The sequence below is a fragment of the Pezoporus flaviventris genome, unplaced genomic scaffold, assembly GCF_033815535.1.
Source record: "Pezoporus flaviventris isolate CSIRO_AGI_PZ_B2104156 unplaced genomic scaffold, CSIRO_AGI_Pfla_v1 ptg000036l, whole genome shotgun sequence".
Lineage (NCBI taxonomy): Eukaryota > Metazoa > Chordata > Aves > Psittaciformes > Psittacidae > Pezoporus > Pezoporus flaviventris.
Genome location: NW_026892584.1, coordinates 23,956,847 through 23,974,482, shown reverse-complemented (window position 1 = coordinate 23,974,482; position 17,636 = coordinate 23,956,847). Strand labels below are relative to the sequence as shown.

The window sequence follows — 17,636 nt, the reverse complement described above, 5'->3', positions numbered from 1 at the left end:
AAGCTTATTTCATCATGTCTGAACACAAGATACGATGTTCTGTATTGCAAAAGCGTAAGGTATGAACAAACACTGATTGCTCTCAGAACCACCACCCGAGTTATACAATCACATGCAAGCTCCAAAATTTAGTATTAAAGGTATTGCAGGGTGTTTAGCTACTAAAATACCATACAAACATGCACTAGTCATACAGCTCCCTGATTGTCATCTTCCTTTTCATTTGTTTTGTTCAAGAAGTCATTAGTGAAGTTTCATACACTTAATTAAAGCTGATAGAGAACAAAGTATCAGTGGATCATATTTTATGGCAGAGTAAATGATGACTTAAATCTACTAAAATTTCAAGTTATTATACAAGTGGAGTATTAGGAAGAAAGGTCCTAAGAAGTTTCAGAAACTCAGCTGTCACTGACGGATGGAAAGACAGACCTTTCCAAATATGCCATTAGTCATGCCAACTGTTGCACAAAAGCACACAGAATTCGCAGACAATCAACCCAAAACCAGAACCAAGGGTAGCTTAACCTAGTCACCTATACTACACTATCTGACATGAGGGAAGCTGAAATTTGGAGGCACTAATGGAAATTCAGGAAGCTTTGTAAAGTCAACAGTTCACACTACATTTGAGTCTCCTCAACTCGTTTATCACATAAGCTTAGCATTAGCTTTTATTAAAGCCACCAAACACAGAATTACAACTCCTTTACTACAACAAACTTGAAAAATACACATTCAAGGGGCTTTAACTGCAAAGCAAGAATTTTGGAGTAATTAAAGCAAATACAGGACTAGCATGACAGAACTGAAGGTAAAGAGGTAGGTTGTATTAGCTTGGCATTCTTCCAAGATGACTCCCACATCCACCCAGCAGCTAAAAATGTCTAGTAATCTTCCCTTTCTCCTCAGTGTCTCCTTCCTCATAACTTCATATCCCTTTTTGCTGCTGAGACTGAAACCTCTTCAGTTTCAGCAAAACAAAAATGCATTTTTCTTCACCTTGACTCTAATTTTGGCAGTTATCTTTTCTCTTAACCCAGAACTTCGAAGGAGCAATGGGAGTTCCTTCCCAGGCACAGTCTTGTTAATGGACTTTGTCTATCGCCCCATCCAGCCCCAACATTGCTTTCAGCGCTGCTCAATGCCTCAAAACCAGGTAGGTGACAGGCAGCCAAAATTGCAAAGGGTACTACATACACAATCTATTTCCCTAAATAAATGTTAGGTTCAAAGATCTTAATAGCAGACTTCTATTAAATTCACTACCTGCACCCCAAATAAATCGGTTTAAAGGAATGCACTGGGAACTGCAGCTCAAGTTTTTTCCTTTAACATTTCACCTATTATTCTCATACAAACCCGAGCAAATATTAATGATCATCTGAATTTCCCCACAGTTAAACCAGTAATGTTACAAGCCTTTCTGTATCAGGGCAAGAAGAGAATTTATCTCAAGACACACACACCACATAATCCGATATAAAACTTTACATCAGGAGCCAAATAGCTCAGATAAGAAATATCATGCAGAGTATAAAATTTCTCTTTAAATACAACTAAAAAGCAAGAAAAACCACAGAAACATTCAGTCATGAAGCATTTTGATAATAATTTCACAGAACTGAAAGTTAAAAAATTTACATTAAAAGGAGACACTAAGTATTTCAAAAACCTCTGTTTTATTTGTACAGAGTAAAATACATCATATAGTGAATACAGTTTTCCACCCATAATCTAAAGCCATTAATAAGTGTTTTCATTTCACCAAATAACCAGGCCAGAAGCACAGACAATGGAAATGGGAATGCTAATTAGTCTCTCTCTGCCAGAGCTACAAGGTGCACATCAATCTCTGCTTCTGTAAGGATCCTGAAAGAACAAAATGAAATCTTAAATAGCTTAAATGATTATTCACCTTAAACTCCAATATCATAAGCCAGTACCTACACATATAAGTTATATACAACGCATCTTTCACCCCTTTAAAAAGCCCTGATGTTAGGGCCACAGGCCAACATTCCAATTCATTTTAAAAACAAAGGAAGAATCAAAGGCACTAGAAAGCAAAGAGGTAACAAAAGGTAAAACAACATTCCTCATTCCTTATGACTAATATATTTGCAAGCTTGGACCTTGTGAGAAGAATAGCTATGGTAATTAGTATGATACTCCAAGGGGGACACAGGTTTTCACAGCCTTCTCCCTCTACTTGTTATTTATCCTTCCTGAAAAGGACATGGAATGGTAAGTGAAGGTTGCCAGAAAGCTAGCACTTGACCCTTGAGCAGCAGTAGAAAAAAGCAGTAATTCAGCTCCTTGCATGCTTTCTCAAAAAAGAAAAAAAAAAAATCTATGCTATTCTGTTGTCCTCAACACACACCAAATGCAAAACCACCTGTCATCACCATGTCAACTTTAAACACATTAGACTTAAAGCTTTGAAGCCTCTCTCCAGTCCCCACCTACCAAGTAGCTAAACCAAAGCAGCAGAGGACCTTCCTTCCCTACTTAGCTGTCCCTCTCTTCTCAATTTTTTAAAAATAGTATATACTAAAATGTATATAATTAAAAAAAAAACAACAAAACTGCACTCTTCTGCAGTAAGCCAGACTTACCTAAATTTTTGGTAATACACACCCAGACGGTCTTTTTGCATTAACAAAAAAGCCCCAGAATGTATTGTCCCACATTTCATGCATACTTCCATAGATACACATTGTGTTGTGCGAAGACCATCAGGGACACTGTATCTGACGTGAGGTATAGCCCTCAGCAGCAAGATTTCAGTTTGCTGCACACAGTGCACTGCACTCAGACTCAGGCAGTAACAGGGAAAGGAGAAAACAGCAGGCGTCTTGCTTTCATGCGAGGTGGGAATGCAGTGTACTCAGAAGGTAGAAGTTCAAGACAGTTTCATATCATTGCAGTGATTTTTAAACCCAGGATCTTTTAATCTTGCCAAATATATATAGCATTTCAAAGAATACAAATTCATAAGGTGTTAACTATATACTGGAGATGTTAAAAACGGCTGCAATTACAAGATGAGCAAGAGTAATTTAAAGATCCCATTTAGAAAAAGATAAAAAAACCTAAGTGATTTGCAAAATTTTCCCTTGTATAAAAACAGACTTCACTGTGTTAGTTGTCCTGACTATGATCTGGAAGTGGACTTCATATACTAGTACAAAGAAAAATCTTTATTCCTTTAAGCATGGAAAACCACCTATACCAGATGTAACTACATTTTAATCATCACATAAAGCAATACCCTTTTAAGAAACAAAAGATAATACTTTTGTTGACATCCTTTAACCTTGTCAAATGTTTTAAAAATGTGTTTTGTGCTATGTGTTTTTTAAGTGTTTTATATACCTACACATTTTGAAGAGTTACAAGAAAAAAAAACATCAAGAACTTCAACTTCTTTTTTTTTCTTGACTTATCATTACAAAGAAGTTCAAACTAATTGCACACAACTAGAGAAACACACACCAAGTTTTATAACACTGATCACTTACCTGAATTTAGGATTTTCCACTGTAACTACACCAACTTCTATTTCTGAAGGTTTGAAATCAATGGATAGTACAGTAGACAGGCACGTTATTGCTGTCTGAAAGATGACAAAAACCCCTATCATTAAACAGAAAGCACTAAGGTTTGGTATTTTTTTTTAATAGACATAGCATTCACAACTACCCTTCCTTCTAGTTTTATTTCCTTCCACCTCAAAACCTTAGCTGAAAAGTTTCAAATAGTTTCCCCTTGTTATAGAATACAGTCCCATCCCAGTCCTCTCCCTAAAAACCCCAATCTACAAAAAACAGAGGGATATGTGGTTTTCATAACACAAAAACCCCACACAACAAAACCCAAATTTTGTCATGAGAAGATTAAAAGCCCAGATCCCCAAAAAAGAACATGTTTCATTAGTGGCAAATAATACAGACATCAGTATTACAGTCCAAAATTACCCAAAGCACATGTCACTTGTGTAGCTTCCATCTTGCCTTTTTCTTCTGGTAACTAAAATTATGTTGGCTGTTTTTAAAAGCTGTATTTCATCATGGCTTAACTTATGTTTTGTTGCACCCTAATCATCAACTGTTTTAAAAGGTGTTCTTTGTAACCTTGCTCATACTTAACCCTGCAGTAGGGTCATAATAATGCTACAGCTGTATCATTAAAATGATGATTGAGCACAAAAAGAAGTTTCATAGAACAGCTATATGGCTAGATGCTTATCAAATCAGTTATTTTGACATGCTGCCATTTAATACTGATCAGCAAAGTGTCAGTAAGTGTAGAACACCAGACAAGATAAAGTTTATTTTCAGTATGATAATATATTGATTCTGCAATATTTTTATAAGACTATATAAGATGTATTATCAGAAGGCTGCTAAGTTGTAAAAAAAACCCCACTAAACTAAGAAAATCCAAACCGAGTTCTTACCCTTGGAGCAGTACCTCTACTGCACCACAAGCTTTAAAAAAAAGAAAGGGAGCGTATGTGCGTGTGTGCAAAGAGCACAACAAAAACATGATTCTTGTTTCTGCTTGAGACTTGCTTCTCCATGTCACTGCCCACTTTTAGAGTAACAGTGTCTGATTCACAATCTCAGCACTTTTAAAAAGACAACAAAAGGTATAGAAGCGCATCCAGGATTTGACTGCCAGATTAATTACCAAGTACGCATTTGCAGCATGCCATGGAGGTTTTATGAATTAAGAACAAGAAAATGAAGAGACTGTTTCATCTACCTCTCAACAAGAGGCATGCACAAAATAATCAAGCAGCATAGAAAAATGTGAAAAATATTTAGCCAGGATAAGAAAGGCTCTCTGAAATAACTGCAAATACATTCAATTTCAGTATGATATGATTATTTATCCCCTTCAGGATCAAAGCACTCACATACTAAGGAAATCAGTACTTACTAAGATATACACTTAAGCCTTATGAATTTATGCTGAAGAACTTTCTGGTTAAATGGTACTTTCACAGCAATGTAGATTTCACAAGTAATTTAGCTGAAGGTCTAAATCTGCAAAGCACTCACAGCTATCTCAATACAATAATCTTACAGGGGCATCAGTTGTTAGGATGTTACTCTACATTTCAACTGCTCATCTTGTGATGCAGGAAACGTAATAGAATCATAGAATAGTTAGGGTTGGAAAGGACCTTAAGATCATCCAGTTCCAACCCCCCTGCCATGGGCAGGGACACCTCACACTAAACCATGCCACCCAAGGCTTCATCCAACCTGGCCTTGAACACTGCCAGGGATGGAGCATTCACAACCTCCCTGGGCAACCCATTCCGGCACCTTACCACCCTTATAGTAAAGAATTTCTTCCTTATAGCCAATCTAAACTTCCCCTGTTTAAGTTTTAACCCATTACCCCTTGTCCTGTCACTACAGTCCCTAATGAAGAGTCCCTCCTCATCATCCTTATAAACACCCCTTCAGATACTGGAAAGCTGCTATGATTATGAGAGAAGTACAAGGCCTGGCAGGGGAAACAGGTATGCCACAAAAAAGGACTGTTTAGACAGATCTCTATAGCGTAAGTGAAAAATCAAGGATGATTTATAAACTAAGTTCATTAGCCTATTTTATAAGTGGGATACATCTTTTTAAAGGGCCCTGAACACCAGCTGTGATGCTTAGTGTGAGAACTGTTATGTTTACTAAACTGACAGACAAGCACTGCCATGTCCTGTTTGAAACGCTTTCTAACACAATGACTGTTTTAAGTGCCACTAAGTAGAAATTACACTGGTATCCCCAGAATCAAGCATTGTAGTAACCAATCACCCGCTACAGTGGAAGTACTAGAATTATAGATTCTGCTTCAGCTAACGTAAAGCAGATTCGATGACCATTCAAACATTTGCAGAATACCTCCAAAAGATTCTCTGGTTAGAGCAGCTGTATTTGCTCTGGCAGCAATACAGAACTGTAAGAAAACAGGAAATGCCTCACTGCATTCCTCTGCATCTAAAGCCTACACACAGCGTGTTCATTAAAAATACTTTAACAGATCTTTAATTCCTTCTGCTGCCCTACCTCTACTGTTTGGTCATATGTCCAATCAAATTTCTTCTTTACTTTCTTTTCAAGGAAACTGGTTGACTCTGTCTGCTTTACTCCTGCAGCTGTGGCCTTGAATCCACAGTAGTAACCTGCTGGATCACACTTGTATACCTGAGGGCCATGTTCTTCATCGATACCAATCAAAATCATACCTTGAAGAGAAAATTTGTTAATTTATTTCTTACCCCAATTTTAGCAATTTCATTAAGCTAAAGAACAGACTAGATACTCCCCCGCCCGTGAAAATCGTGCATGCACAGCAGTACATTTTTGGGAACCAGTCCCATCCCAAGAGCTGCGATTTCCTCTTTATCTCCAATTCGCCATTTGTTACCAGCATCTTCTGAACACGCATGCAACTCCATTTAGTGCAAACTAGATTTCTGTCATTACCAAAGAAGGCTCCTCATTAAATGTACAAACAGTTTTGCCATGTGTGTAGAGAACCACAAAGTCAGGAAAAGACTATTCAGCCCCAATACAAAGTTAACCCAGCCACGATTCACATCCTGCTTACCATATGGCACTTCTAAAAGTGTAAACAATAGTTCTATTAACAGGTGCTTTCCACCAGAAAGCAACTTTACAAATATATTGAAATTAATGGAAATATTAAAAGATCAATTTTAGATTTCTTGACTGCAATCCTGAAAAGCTCTGCATTACATCCCTTTTCCTCTTCTCTTCATACTAAAAAAAAAAAAAAAATCTGGAAAAATAGTGGAATGTGGAAATAACAGAACATAGAACTGAGTCTTTGAAGATCATCTGATTAAGTGCTTCAAGTTGGATGCGACAAACTGGTCGCATCACTGAAATGCATCTATGTTCACCCACACTTCTAGATTTGTATAGACCCAACAGGCATGTTAAAAATAACTCAAAAGCAAAACAACAACAAAAAAATCCCAGAACAGGATTAAGGTTTTAAATAATTTTTACTTTACACTTGTGAAACTCTTAACTAGTAGTTACAGCTGATAAGCTTGAGCCGCTATTACTACAACAGATAAACAATCTCCCAGCATCTTTTCAAAAAAACCTAAAGGAGAATTAAGATATTTTCTTTCATCTACTTAAAAATAAAAAACAAAAAAAAAAACCCCAACACCAAAAATCACTTTCCAGTAGTATGAAGGCATGGGGAAATGCCAAGGGAAGAAAGAAACAATCATTCCTGAACATCACAAACATAGGAAAATTGCCCCATCATGGAAACCGTGGTGCAACCATGACTGTTACTTCTGTAGTGAGAAGTGCTGGTGCCTACTACGATTACGAGAAGTGATTCACCAATTCTGAAACTATTCCACTTAGTGGAGAGAAGAGAAAAAAATTAAAAAATAATAAAAAATAATAAATAAAAAAACAACCAAAAAAACCACCAACCCCCCCCCCCCAAAAAAAAACAACCCAAAACCCACCAAGCAAGCAAAAAGAAACCCAGATAGTCTAACGGTACAGTTATAATTTGCCCACAGCCAAATGTAAGAGAAAAAACAAGCCAGAACCAACCTCAGAACACACAGATGACCAGGAATACCTACAAAAACCAACTCTGCACACATCTGTGTAATTTAAGCTGCATCTGCTGTTATTATACAAGACTGATGCAGAAATGCTTGCATGTGAAATATTTTTAAACACTTCTCTACATTACATATATCATGGTTAAGAGCAAAAATCATGCAGATTTTCATCCTTAATCTGCATGATTAAGATGCAGAAAATCTGCACAAGCACAGCCCCAGAAGCCAAGGTGAAATAGGACTGCACATTTTAAAGATGCTAAATCATTTACTCCAATTCAAATGCTGACTCAACGGCAAAGTCATGGCTCCAATTCAAGACTTCCAACACTGCTCTCTCATTTGGCTGTTCATCCCTCTTACTTATTCAGTTACATCTGTATCTTGCACAACTTGAAAATGGGTGAGAATTTCTTATACTTTAAGTTGCAAGCTTAGACAAGAAACAGAAAAGATTAATTTCATACACTATACTTACAGCAACCAAGAGGCCTCATTTCAGCATTTTGTGTATAGACCTGAGAAATATCTGCAATCCTTTTACACAGCATATCCACAGGGATGTCATAGCCATACTTGTACTTCCAGTTAGCAGCCTCATAGCGAGCTCTCTGCACCTGAGATCTGCTGTCAGCTAGACAGGAAGAACCAATATTAATTTCACTGAACTTGAAATTGTACCATGTTTATTGCTAGCATCACTTGAGAATGCAAATTCCAGGGTCAACCTTAAGTCACCTTTACATGCATATATCAGAACTAGACAAGTTTTCCAAAACCAGACTGAGTGGAACAAATCTCCTAGAGCACTCATTTGTTTTATCTGACGCAAAGTTGGCAAACTACACGCTTCAGATACTTAAAAAGATAGTGAAATAAATACCTGTCATTCCTGTCATCACACAGCCAATGTTTTCAGTAATTCTGAATAAATGAGTCACTGTGTTGGAATCCAGTAACTTGTCCTAAAGACGAAACAGAAATAAACTAATAGAAAACACTGTCCTTTGAGTAAAAAAAAAAAACCAAAACCCTGAACAAACCAACCCCAAAAACCAGACTTGGAATACTCCTGTATCTACAGAAAAGCCCAAAAGGATCAACTAACAGCTAAAAATTGCCTTTCAGTCTCACCACTACTTACTGCTACAGGCATGAAAAGAAATAGGAGAATAGGGAAGATAAAACTGTAACATCTGGAAAAGGATGACAGCTACAGCATGACCAACATCAAAGTCCTTTTCCCTTTGAAAAAAAACTTTGAAAACACAAAATACAAAAACTTGTGCTTGTGCCTTCATTTTAGCTGAGATAGAGTAAATTTCCTTCCTAGTAGCTGGTGCAGTGCTGTGTTTTGGCTTTAGTCTGAGAACAATGCTGACAACATGCCAATATTTTAGTTGTTGCTCAGCAGCGCTTACCTTGATCAAGGACTTTTCAATGTCTCATGCTCTGCCAGTGAGGAGGGGCACAAGAAGCCAAGAGAGAGCAGAGACAGGGCACCTGACCCAAGCTAGTCAAAAGGATATTCCTTACTACAGTGTCATGCTCAGTATATAAAGCTGGGGGAGTTGGCCAGGAGTGGCTGACTGCTGCCTGGGAACAACCTGGGCATCTTCCTTGGAGGGGGTGGGGTTTATTCCTTTCTCTATTTTCTATTATTATTGTATTATATTTTACTTTTATTTTTCAATTATTAAACTGTTCTTACCTCAACCCATGAGTTTTTACATTTTATTACCAATTCTCTTCGCCATCCCACTGGGGGCTGGGGAGGGAATGAGGGTGAATGAGCAGCTGCATGGTACCTAGTTACTGTCTGGGCTCAAAGCACAACAGCTCCTATTGCATACTTTCCTTCAAACACAAGGTTTTCCTGCTTTGTCATCACCACTCTGCTGAAATGCTCATGAAATAGTTCTACTTGCTATTGGTACAATGTCTGAGTGGGAATTAAAGAAATCATGAAACTGATTATGGACCTTACTGCCCTTACAAGCCAGAGAAATGCATGTATGTATGTACAGCAGGACCAACTTCGTGTTTTAGCTTCATCCCTCCCACAACTAAAGGGAAAACCAGTACTTACAGTACTTAGTGAAGAAATGTACAATTGAACACTAAATGGAGCTAGAACTTGTAATAAGCAGAGTGATAGTAAGATAATCAATCCAAGCAGCAATACAGGTCAGTGGTAATCAATATAATATCAAAGTCTCACCTCCCACACCTTTTTTCTCATCTCCTTCCAGTCCCCCCCACTCCCAAAACCAATCTACTTACAGGTACTTTCTTCTGTGTTACAATTACTGCAGAATCTTTCCCACGAACAGCAACAGATGTAAGTCCACCTTGGTTTATGGCCTTAAACGCATATTCTAGAAAAATACGTAAATGTTAATTAAAAAACAGTGTTAGAGATACCAGAACAATTAAGTCTGACACCTTCCCCTAACATAGAAATCTCACCAAGTTCTGGCTTTTTTAATACTTTAATACTTCACAACACTTGGTGTCTTTAAGGTCTTTAGTAAAATGCATATAAGTTTCTGATCGGAATTGAGAATTGAATTAATTGACTCTCTTCACAAAACCACTACCACTGCTTCCTTCAAATATTTCTAGTAACTTGCCTTTTTGTTCAGTTGGAATGCTTAAAAGCAACAGGATTTATTTTAAAACAAAGCAGTTGTGCTGTCCTTAACCAAAGTGGTCCAACCTTTACCTACAGTAACTGCAAATCCTCAGTGTTTTTTAACATGCAGAAGCTTAGTATTTCAAGCATTGTTATCACTGCAAAGATGTAATTTTTCTTTTGTAGATTTTAACTGATACAGATGAAAACAGAAATGATGGACCAGGCACAGAAGATGGGGTTTAACCTTACTATCACATTTTCTAACTTGACATTCAAACCCTGCAATGCTTTTGTTCACTTTTGAAAATGAAACCTATGCACATCCCAACTAAACAGCATTATTCAGATAAATATAATGGATTATGATTTACTTTATGTGATCCATGAAATAAATTTCCCTTGATTAATGGTTTCAAAAGCCTCAGGAACAACAACTTTATAGATTATTTATCCAGCAATATATGATAAACGTACAAAACTTCCTACTATCTGGTTAGCAGAGGCAGGTTTCAGGCTGCAGCTAAATGCGGATGAATTCTCTCTTAGCTATGTGAATGAAACTTGAATTTAGAATATGTCTAGATGCTAAAACTATCTTCTAAAATAGGGGAGGCAAGAAACTCATCTGTTTTAAAAGTTGCATTCAGATCTATGGAAGAGACTGCACAAGAGAAGAGGAATAATCTGAAAATTACAACCTACTCTTGCAATACCAGGGTCTTGATGTTCAATCTGCTGAGTCAGTGTTGTGGAAGAGCTGACTGCCATGTATTCACAGCACTGTATTTATTACTTACAGGCACCAGAGCATTTACTGGTTACCCAAACATGCCATAAGGAATGTTCTCCCTTTCTGCTAGATGCACAACTCCACTCACCTGTTCACTTGCCTTCCCCAGGATGACCAGTGCTAGCCTGCAGCAAAGCACAGAACCCAGTGAGACATAAACTAGTACTGCCCACAGCCTAGTCATGTTTGAAGCCCCAGGCCAGGGCTCTGCAACACTTTTTTATCTGTGTGTACAAATACCTGAAGGGAGGGTGTGAAGACAGACAGAGCCAGGCTCTTTCCAGTGGTGCCCAGGGACATGACCAGAAACAATGTGCACAAACACGGTGGAGTCCATCTGAACACGAGGAAACACTTTTTTACTGTGAAGGTGACCAAGCACTGGCACAGGTTGTGGAGTCTCCCTCCTTGGAAACATTTAAAAGCTGTCCGGGGGTGGTCCTGAGCAACCGGCTCTATGTGACCCTGCTTGAGCAGGGGTTTGGACCAGATGATCCCCAGAGTTCCCTTCCAACCTCAACCATTCTGTGGGAGCAGGAATAGGTGCCCTCACAAACTGGCTTTGCTCACAAGTAGTGACAATCAGGGTTGTTGACTGAACCGTGGTCCCCTCTTGCGCCATTCTTAGTATCATCTGCATTGCTCAGTTTTCAGAAGCAAGCCAAAAAGTGAAGTGGCTCTTAAAGTATACCCAATGCAAATGGCTAGTGGTGTTTTAAGTCTGTTTTCTGCTACTTTAAGTATTTCAGTAGCACTGCATATGTTTTCTGAGAAGAGCCATCCCTCGCTATTCCCTGAAAACATCACAAACACTCACAAATTTGACCATAATTATTTTCTTCACCTACCAAAATCCCACTTAGATGAAGCACCACACTTGAAGACAGGAACTAATAGGTGGCAAGATAACACTGATGCTCTGAGGGATTTTAACAAAAGCAATAAGAAACACATACAAAATAACTTATACTTTTCTAATACATCTATGTTGTGATAGACACTGGATCAGTGTAGTGATAGGGGTAATGGGTTTAAACTTAAACAGGGGAAGTTCAGGTTAGATATAAGGAAGAAGTTCCTTACTGCGAGGGTGGTGAGGCACTGGAACTGGTTGCCCAAAGAAGTGGTAAATGCTCCATTCCTGGCGGCGTTCAAAGCCAGACTTGACAGAGCCTTGGGTGACATGGTCAGGGTGAAGCACTGCCCATAGCAGGGGGGTTGGAACTAGATGATCTTAAGGTCCTTTCCAACCCTAACTATTCTATGATTCTATAATATGAGATCACTTTAAAGGCACATGAGCTTCACAAGGGAAGGGAGGGAAGAAAGGCAGCTAGATTCTGATATTTGACCAAAAGCAAATGTGAGCTTTCTGCCCATGCGGTGGCTAAATACTGACCTACAGAGACACTAATGTGGCACCATGCCAGAGTTACCAGCCTGGCAGTGGGAAAAGTGAGCTCATTCTTGCTTGAAGTTAACTATGCACATCTATGTATTTTAATTCTCACAGCATATTAGTACTTAAAATATCTTTAAGACAGCTTCAGGCTGTGTGCAGAAGTTCTCAAATACACGTGCAGAGACTTGGTTCTATGAAGCCGGTAAAAACTATGGAGGGAATGCACGTCTTTCATACATTAACTTAATTGCTGAATACACCCAGGAGGTAGAAAACTAAGGCTCGGTTTCCTCTACTACAGGATGCAGAAACCATTCCCAACACAAAGTATGAAACAGAGAACAGCCAGAAAGGTGATGCAGACCAACCAGCCTGTTCTAATGGCAACAGAAGGTTAGAACCACTGACATCCTCTATGAGGAAGTACCGTCCCTACCATCCATATGTAGGAGGCTTACTATGCAAGTCACACACAAGCCTTATACAAACTCCAGGTACCTAGCTACCTGCGTATAGACACCACAGGCACTTTCCTAGTTGCTCCTTGGGAAAAAGTCTGCTCAAGCCTGGGCTGCCAGCCCATGAAGCCTATTTCACATAGCCTTCTTCCTGAAAACTCAAGGGCAGACACAAAAGAAACTACTGACTGCCATGGAAAATTCATGCAGCCTGGTCCTAGCAACCTCCTTTGCTGGAGAACAGATGGCAGTATGGACATGCCACACAGTGAAGCCACTGCAGCTGGGGAAGAACCACTAAGCTCCAGGGAAAAAAGGTATCAGGATGATGTCACCAGAACAATTCATCTGGCCCTGTTACGAGGATCCTCCAGCTCCACCCTCAGTGAACTGTCCTGAGAGACTGCAAGTTGACTATGCTGGTATAAAGTATTCTGCAGAAGGAGCATCATAAGGCTCTTCTGCAGAACCTGGTACACTGTAAAAATAAGAATAAAAGGCTTAAGCCTACAGCGGCTACAGGAAGAAGCAAGATGAACCTACGCTGCAGCTTAACTGCAGAATGCTCAAAGATGCCTGGAAATAAAGGATGCTTGCTGCTGTCTCACAGGCCATGATGCACAGAACACATTGCACTCAGGTGTAACAGGACAGAGCATGGGTTATCTCCAAAACCTGGCTTTGTTACTCTGGCATGCAGGATTTGAGGCAGCTCAAGTCCTAATTCAAACAGCTATATAAGTTCATAGGTTCCAAAACACAATGCTTGTAAGTTTGGCAAGAGAAACTACAAAAAAAAAAGAAATAAAGACACTTCAGGGAGAGCAAACAGGCAGTTTCCCAGGCCCCCAAGGCGGCACGGCCGTGACCGCAGCTGCTCCCGGCTCCCACCGGGCTTCTCCCCGCACACCGCGGGGCCAGGCAGAGCGGGAACCGAGACACCTTGGCCGCGGGCAGCGCCACACTCCCACCTCCCCAGAGGCAGCCAGGCTCGGCGGAGGCAGGCTCTCCGGGCCGGTGCGGCCCCGCTCGGCGGGAAGCGGCGCGGGCAGGCCGACCCCGTGACGGGGCAATTCAGCAGCAGCAGCATCCCCGTATCCGGACACCCACCGACTTGGTAGAGGCGCCCCTCGGGCGAGAAGATGGTGATGTGACGGTCGAAACCGGCGCTGGAGCCTCGGGACATGGCGGGCAGTGTGAGGAGGGGCGGGGCGGGGCGGCGCGACCGAGGGGCTCACAGCGTGCAGGGCCCCACCGACACCGCACACACAGCACCCGGCGGAGAACTTCCGGGTCACACGAGCCGCGCAAACGCAGAGGCGTGCTCCACTCGCGCACCGTCACGCTCCATCACCCTCACCGCGCACGCGCGAACTCGGCGGCCCTTCTTCCCATCCCGCCTCCGGCCGTCGGAGTGGGCAGGCATGCGTGAGGCTGAGGGCCATCCTATCGCGATATGTCATCTGTGTCGTGAGAGAAACGCAGCAGCTGTGAGTTTAACCAGAGGGGCTGCGAGGGGGAAGGGCCTGGGAGCTGGCTGAACTGTTTCTGATTCATCGAAAAAGCGAAACGCGCCCTACTTGCGCTAGAGAACACGCACGGGAACGGCAGAAGACGGAGAAAAGAACCTTCAGGAGCCAGCCAGGGAAGCACAACCGCGCTTCGTTTTCTAAGCACAGTATTTCCACGTCTCCTCCTCAATGAGTGTAGGTTTAAAGCACAGGGATACACTGACCTCAAAACCCGCGTTTAAGATACTCGTAATGAGGAATCGTTGCCGCAGCTGCATTATAATGTGGTGGTTAAAAGATTCTTTTTAATCGGTGTCCAGAACAAAGGGAAATTCCCCAAGTTTAAACTCGAGAATATACGCTCCTTTTGCCTTTCAGCTTCTTGGATTTCCCCTGCTCCCTGTGGGAAGGCTGTTAGAGTCGGTTATCAAAAGAGTTCAAAACTCTGTGTTTTGATAGCCACACCTCTGTTTTAAAAGATGTTAGATGAGCTTACTTTCTGTTGGAACAGCAGATCACAGGTGCATTTTGTGTGTGCCCTACGTCAAGAGTCTGCTTGAATATTTCAGTATATTTTACCTTGCTTTCTAATCTCCTTATTTATTACAGGACACAGAGTTTGTCTCCTGTGTTAGGGAAGCACTTTGTGGGCAGGCATGAAGTGTTTAAAACTGTGACGCTTCTCACTGGAACATGGAGAACATGAAAATGCAAGATGGTCTCTGCTGGGTCAGAGGCAAAGTCTCCACAGCCCTATGCTCCATGTCCAGATGTGAATGCCCAAGAAGTGTTAAGGCTAATGAGGCACTCCCTGTGTCTCCAGCTGTCTGGAGGGACTTCCCAAGGCAGAGATTGTGTCTGGTTATTTAATAAACTATGCTGGATTTGTCTTTCATGAACTTGCTGGTCTCTCCCTGAACTCAGATGAACTTCTTGTATCCATAATGTGCCATGGCAAAGAGTTGCTCAGCATAACGTTCTGTGTTGTCTGGTTTCATCTGAAGCCTCACCTTTTATCTGAAACTTCTATCTACCAGGACCATGTGGCGCCACTTTTGTAAGACACAATAATTAAACAATCCCCATGCATCCCTTCCACAATACTCATGCGTCTTATGGCCTCTACATCTCTCAAAGACCTGTTTCTCCAGGGTGAAGATTTCTACCCTTACATGTACAAAGCTCTCCCATTCTATAACACTGGAGTTTAATGTCAGATTTTTTTTTTCCACTTGAAAAAAAAAGGGATAGGAAAATGGAAGTAATTATCTAACATTCAGCCTGATTGCCATAAAGTAGCCAAGTGAGAAAATCTGTGTTTACATCCAGAGATTCCATATTTGACTTGTACCAAGGAAAGACTTAATAGTTGCTCAGTACCGTGGACACGATGGAGTGGAAATCATGATACTCTCAGAATATAGCTTCCAGAAGTCTTCTCCATCTACATAGCAATTCCCTCAACTTGCAAAGTATGGGTTTGTTTCAGCACAGCAATCATTTATATTTGGTTTAGTGTTGATCACCTCTGATCCACCACAAGTCGGTGTTGCAGGATCCTGAGGCAGACTGCTCTCACTGACGTTTTTTAACAGTAAACAAGTCTGTGAGCTTGGAGAGGAAGCTGTTCACAGAACAGCTACAGTGCAGCCTGAATCAGTTCAGTCTGCCTCAAGGCTATCTTGCCAGTGAGTCTCCATCTTGATAGCACATGGCAGGCTAAGCTGAGCATTTGTCCTTCTGATTTCTGTTATCAGTGTCATTTGCCATAGTTTTGGGGGTACCAGTTGCTGCAACATTGGAGGACTTGCCTTTCCAGCATTCAGCATGGACCATCAATCTAATAAACTACTAGACAGATATTAAAAATCCTTAGATTTTTACTGTGCTACTGCATACAAAGTAATAGATACCAAGTAGATTCTGTTCTATCTTCTAAATACACTTAAGAATGTGTATTGAGGAAGTATTACTATGTAGAAGGTATTATGGTAATTACAAAGTAATAGATACCAAGCAGATTCTGTTCTATCTTCTAAATACACTAAGAATGTGTATTGAGGAAGTATTACTATGTAGAAGGTACTATGGTAATTCTAAGAATAGTTTTTGAGATGAAGCCCAAATCATCAGTATGAGGCAAGTTGTTCTCGGTCAAAAGGAAGTAGAGGATGCATTTATTCCAATTAGATGTTGATACTATGCATGTCTGTTAGTGACCAGCGTGAGGTAAAAACCAAACTTCAGTGGATGAACATGTCTGGCAATGAAGTAGATAAAATGTCAATTTCTGGTCAGCTAAAGTTGACCTACGGCAGAGTTGCAGGGACCCATGTTCTGCAGCCTGACATTTCAGCCCCCCTCCTACACAGGTACTTGTGCAATGGTGCTAGTTCAATGAAACAACACTAGTCTTGACCTAGCCAAACCCAATTTTTCAAGGAGTTTGCATTCAGCAGACCCAGCTCTGAACTGCTTAGGACTGCACAAGCACCAGAGCTAGTACCAAACTGTGACTGTAACATCACTGATTCACATCAGCTTATGCTGTTATGGGGCTTCATATACAGGGTAAGTAACCCTCTTACAGAGCAACAGTTGCTAATTAAGCAGTTCTGTAGAGGAGCAGATGCTTACTTTAACAAAGCAGAATTTGCACTTTCAAGGAGATGTGGCAGTTCTCCAACTTACAGAATTGCAAAACCCATCTTCTGACAAATTAGAATTAAATCAGTTTGATGAGTGAGAGAAGTAGATCCAATCTCTCCGCTTTCCCTGGTGGACTCCAGAAAGCAGATGACTCATAGGAGCTGGCATGTTCTGTCAGAAAAGGGGTCTATGATGAATGCTGCCAAGATGATGAATTTAAAAGCAAGGTTCCAGATTACCTGAAGAGTTAATCAGCTCCTCTACACTTTCTGCACAGTACCTGAAGGATGTGAAAGTATGCAAATCACATCCGCTGGTTTACAGACTGATACCTGGAGTAGAACAAGTGACATGAAAAAAATAGCAGGGAATGTGTTTGAATGCTAAGAGTCCTGAGGAAGCTTGTCATGGGATACTACAAAAGCTCAGAACTGCAAGTACTATACAAAAAGATCTGCGTGGTTCAGCTTAGTTTCAAATAGAGGATTTTTCAGTGTACAAGATAAATGCAACAAACCCATGGTATTTTATCTGAGATTAATGTGTAAT

The 17,636-nt window shown here is 40.6% G+C and overlaps 1 protein-coding gene across 1 annotated transcript; it reads right to left on the bottom strand.

Annotated features, from left to right (window-relative positions):
* Positions 1-1,663: 1,663 nt before the first annotated feature.
* On the bottom strand, positions 1,664-14,241 carry PSMA6 (proteasome 20S subunit alpha 6). Its single transcript, XM_061463522.1, has 7 exons — positions 14,038-14,241; positions 9,923-10,017; positions 8,523-8,604; positions 8,118-8,273; positions 6,084-6,262; positions 3,525-3,619; positions 1,664-1,872 (listed from the first exon to the last, which is right to left on the bottom strand). The coding sequence occupies exons 1-7, from the start codon at positions 14,111-14,113 to the stop codon at positions 1,815-1,817; spliced, it is 741 nt and encodes a 246-aa protein (XP_061319506.1). The 5' UTR covers positions 14,114-14,241; the 3' UTR covers positions 1,664-1,814.
* Positions 14,242-17,636: the final 3,395 nt, after the last annotated feature.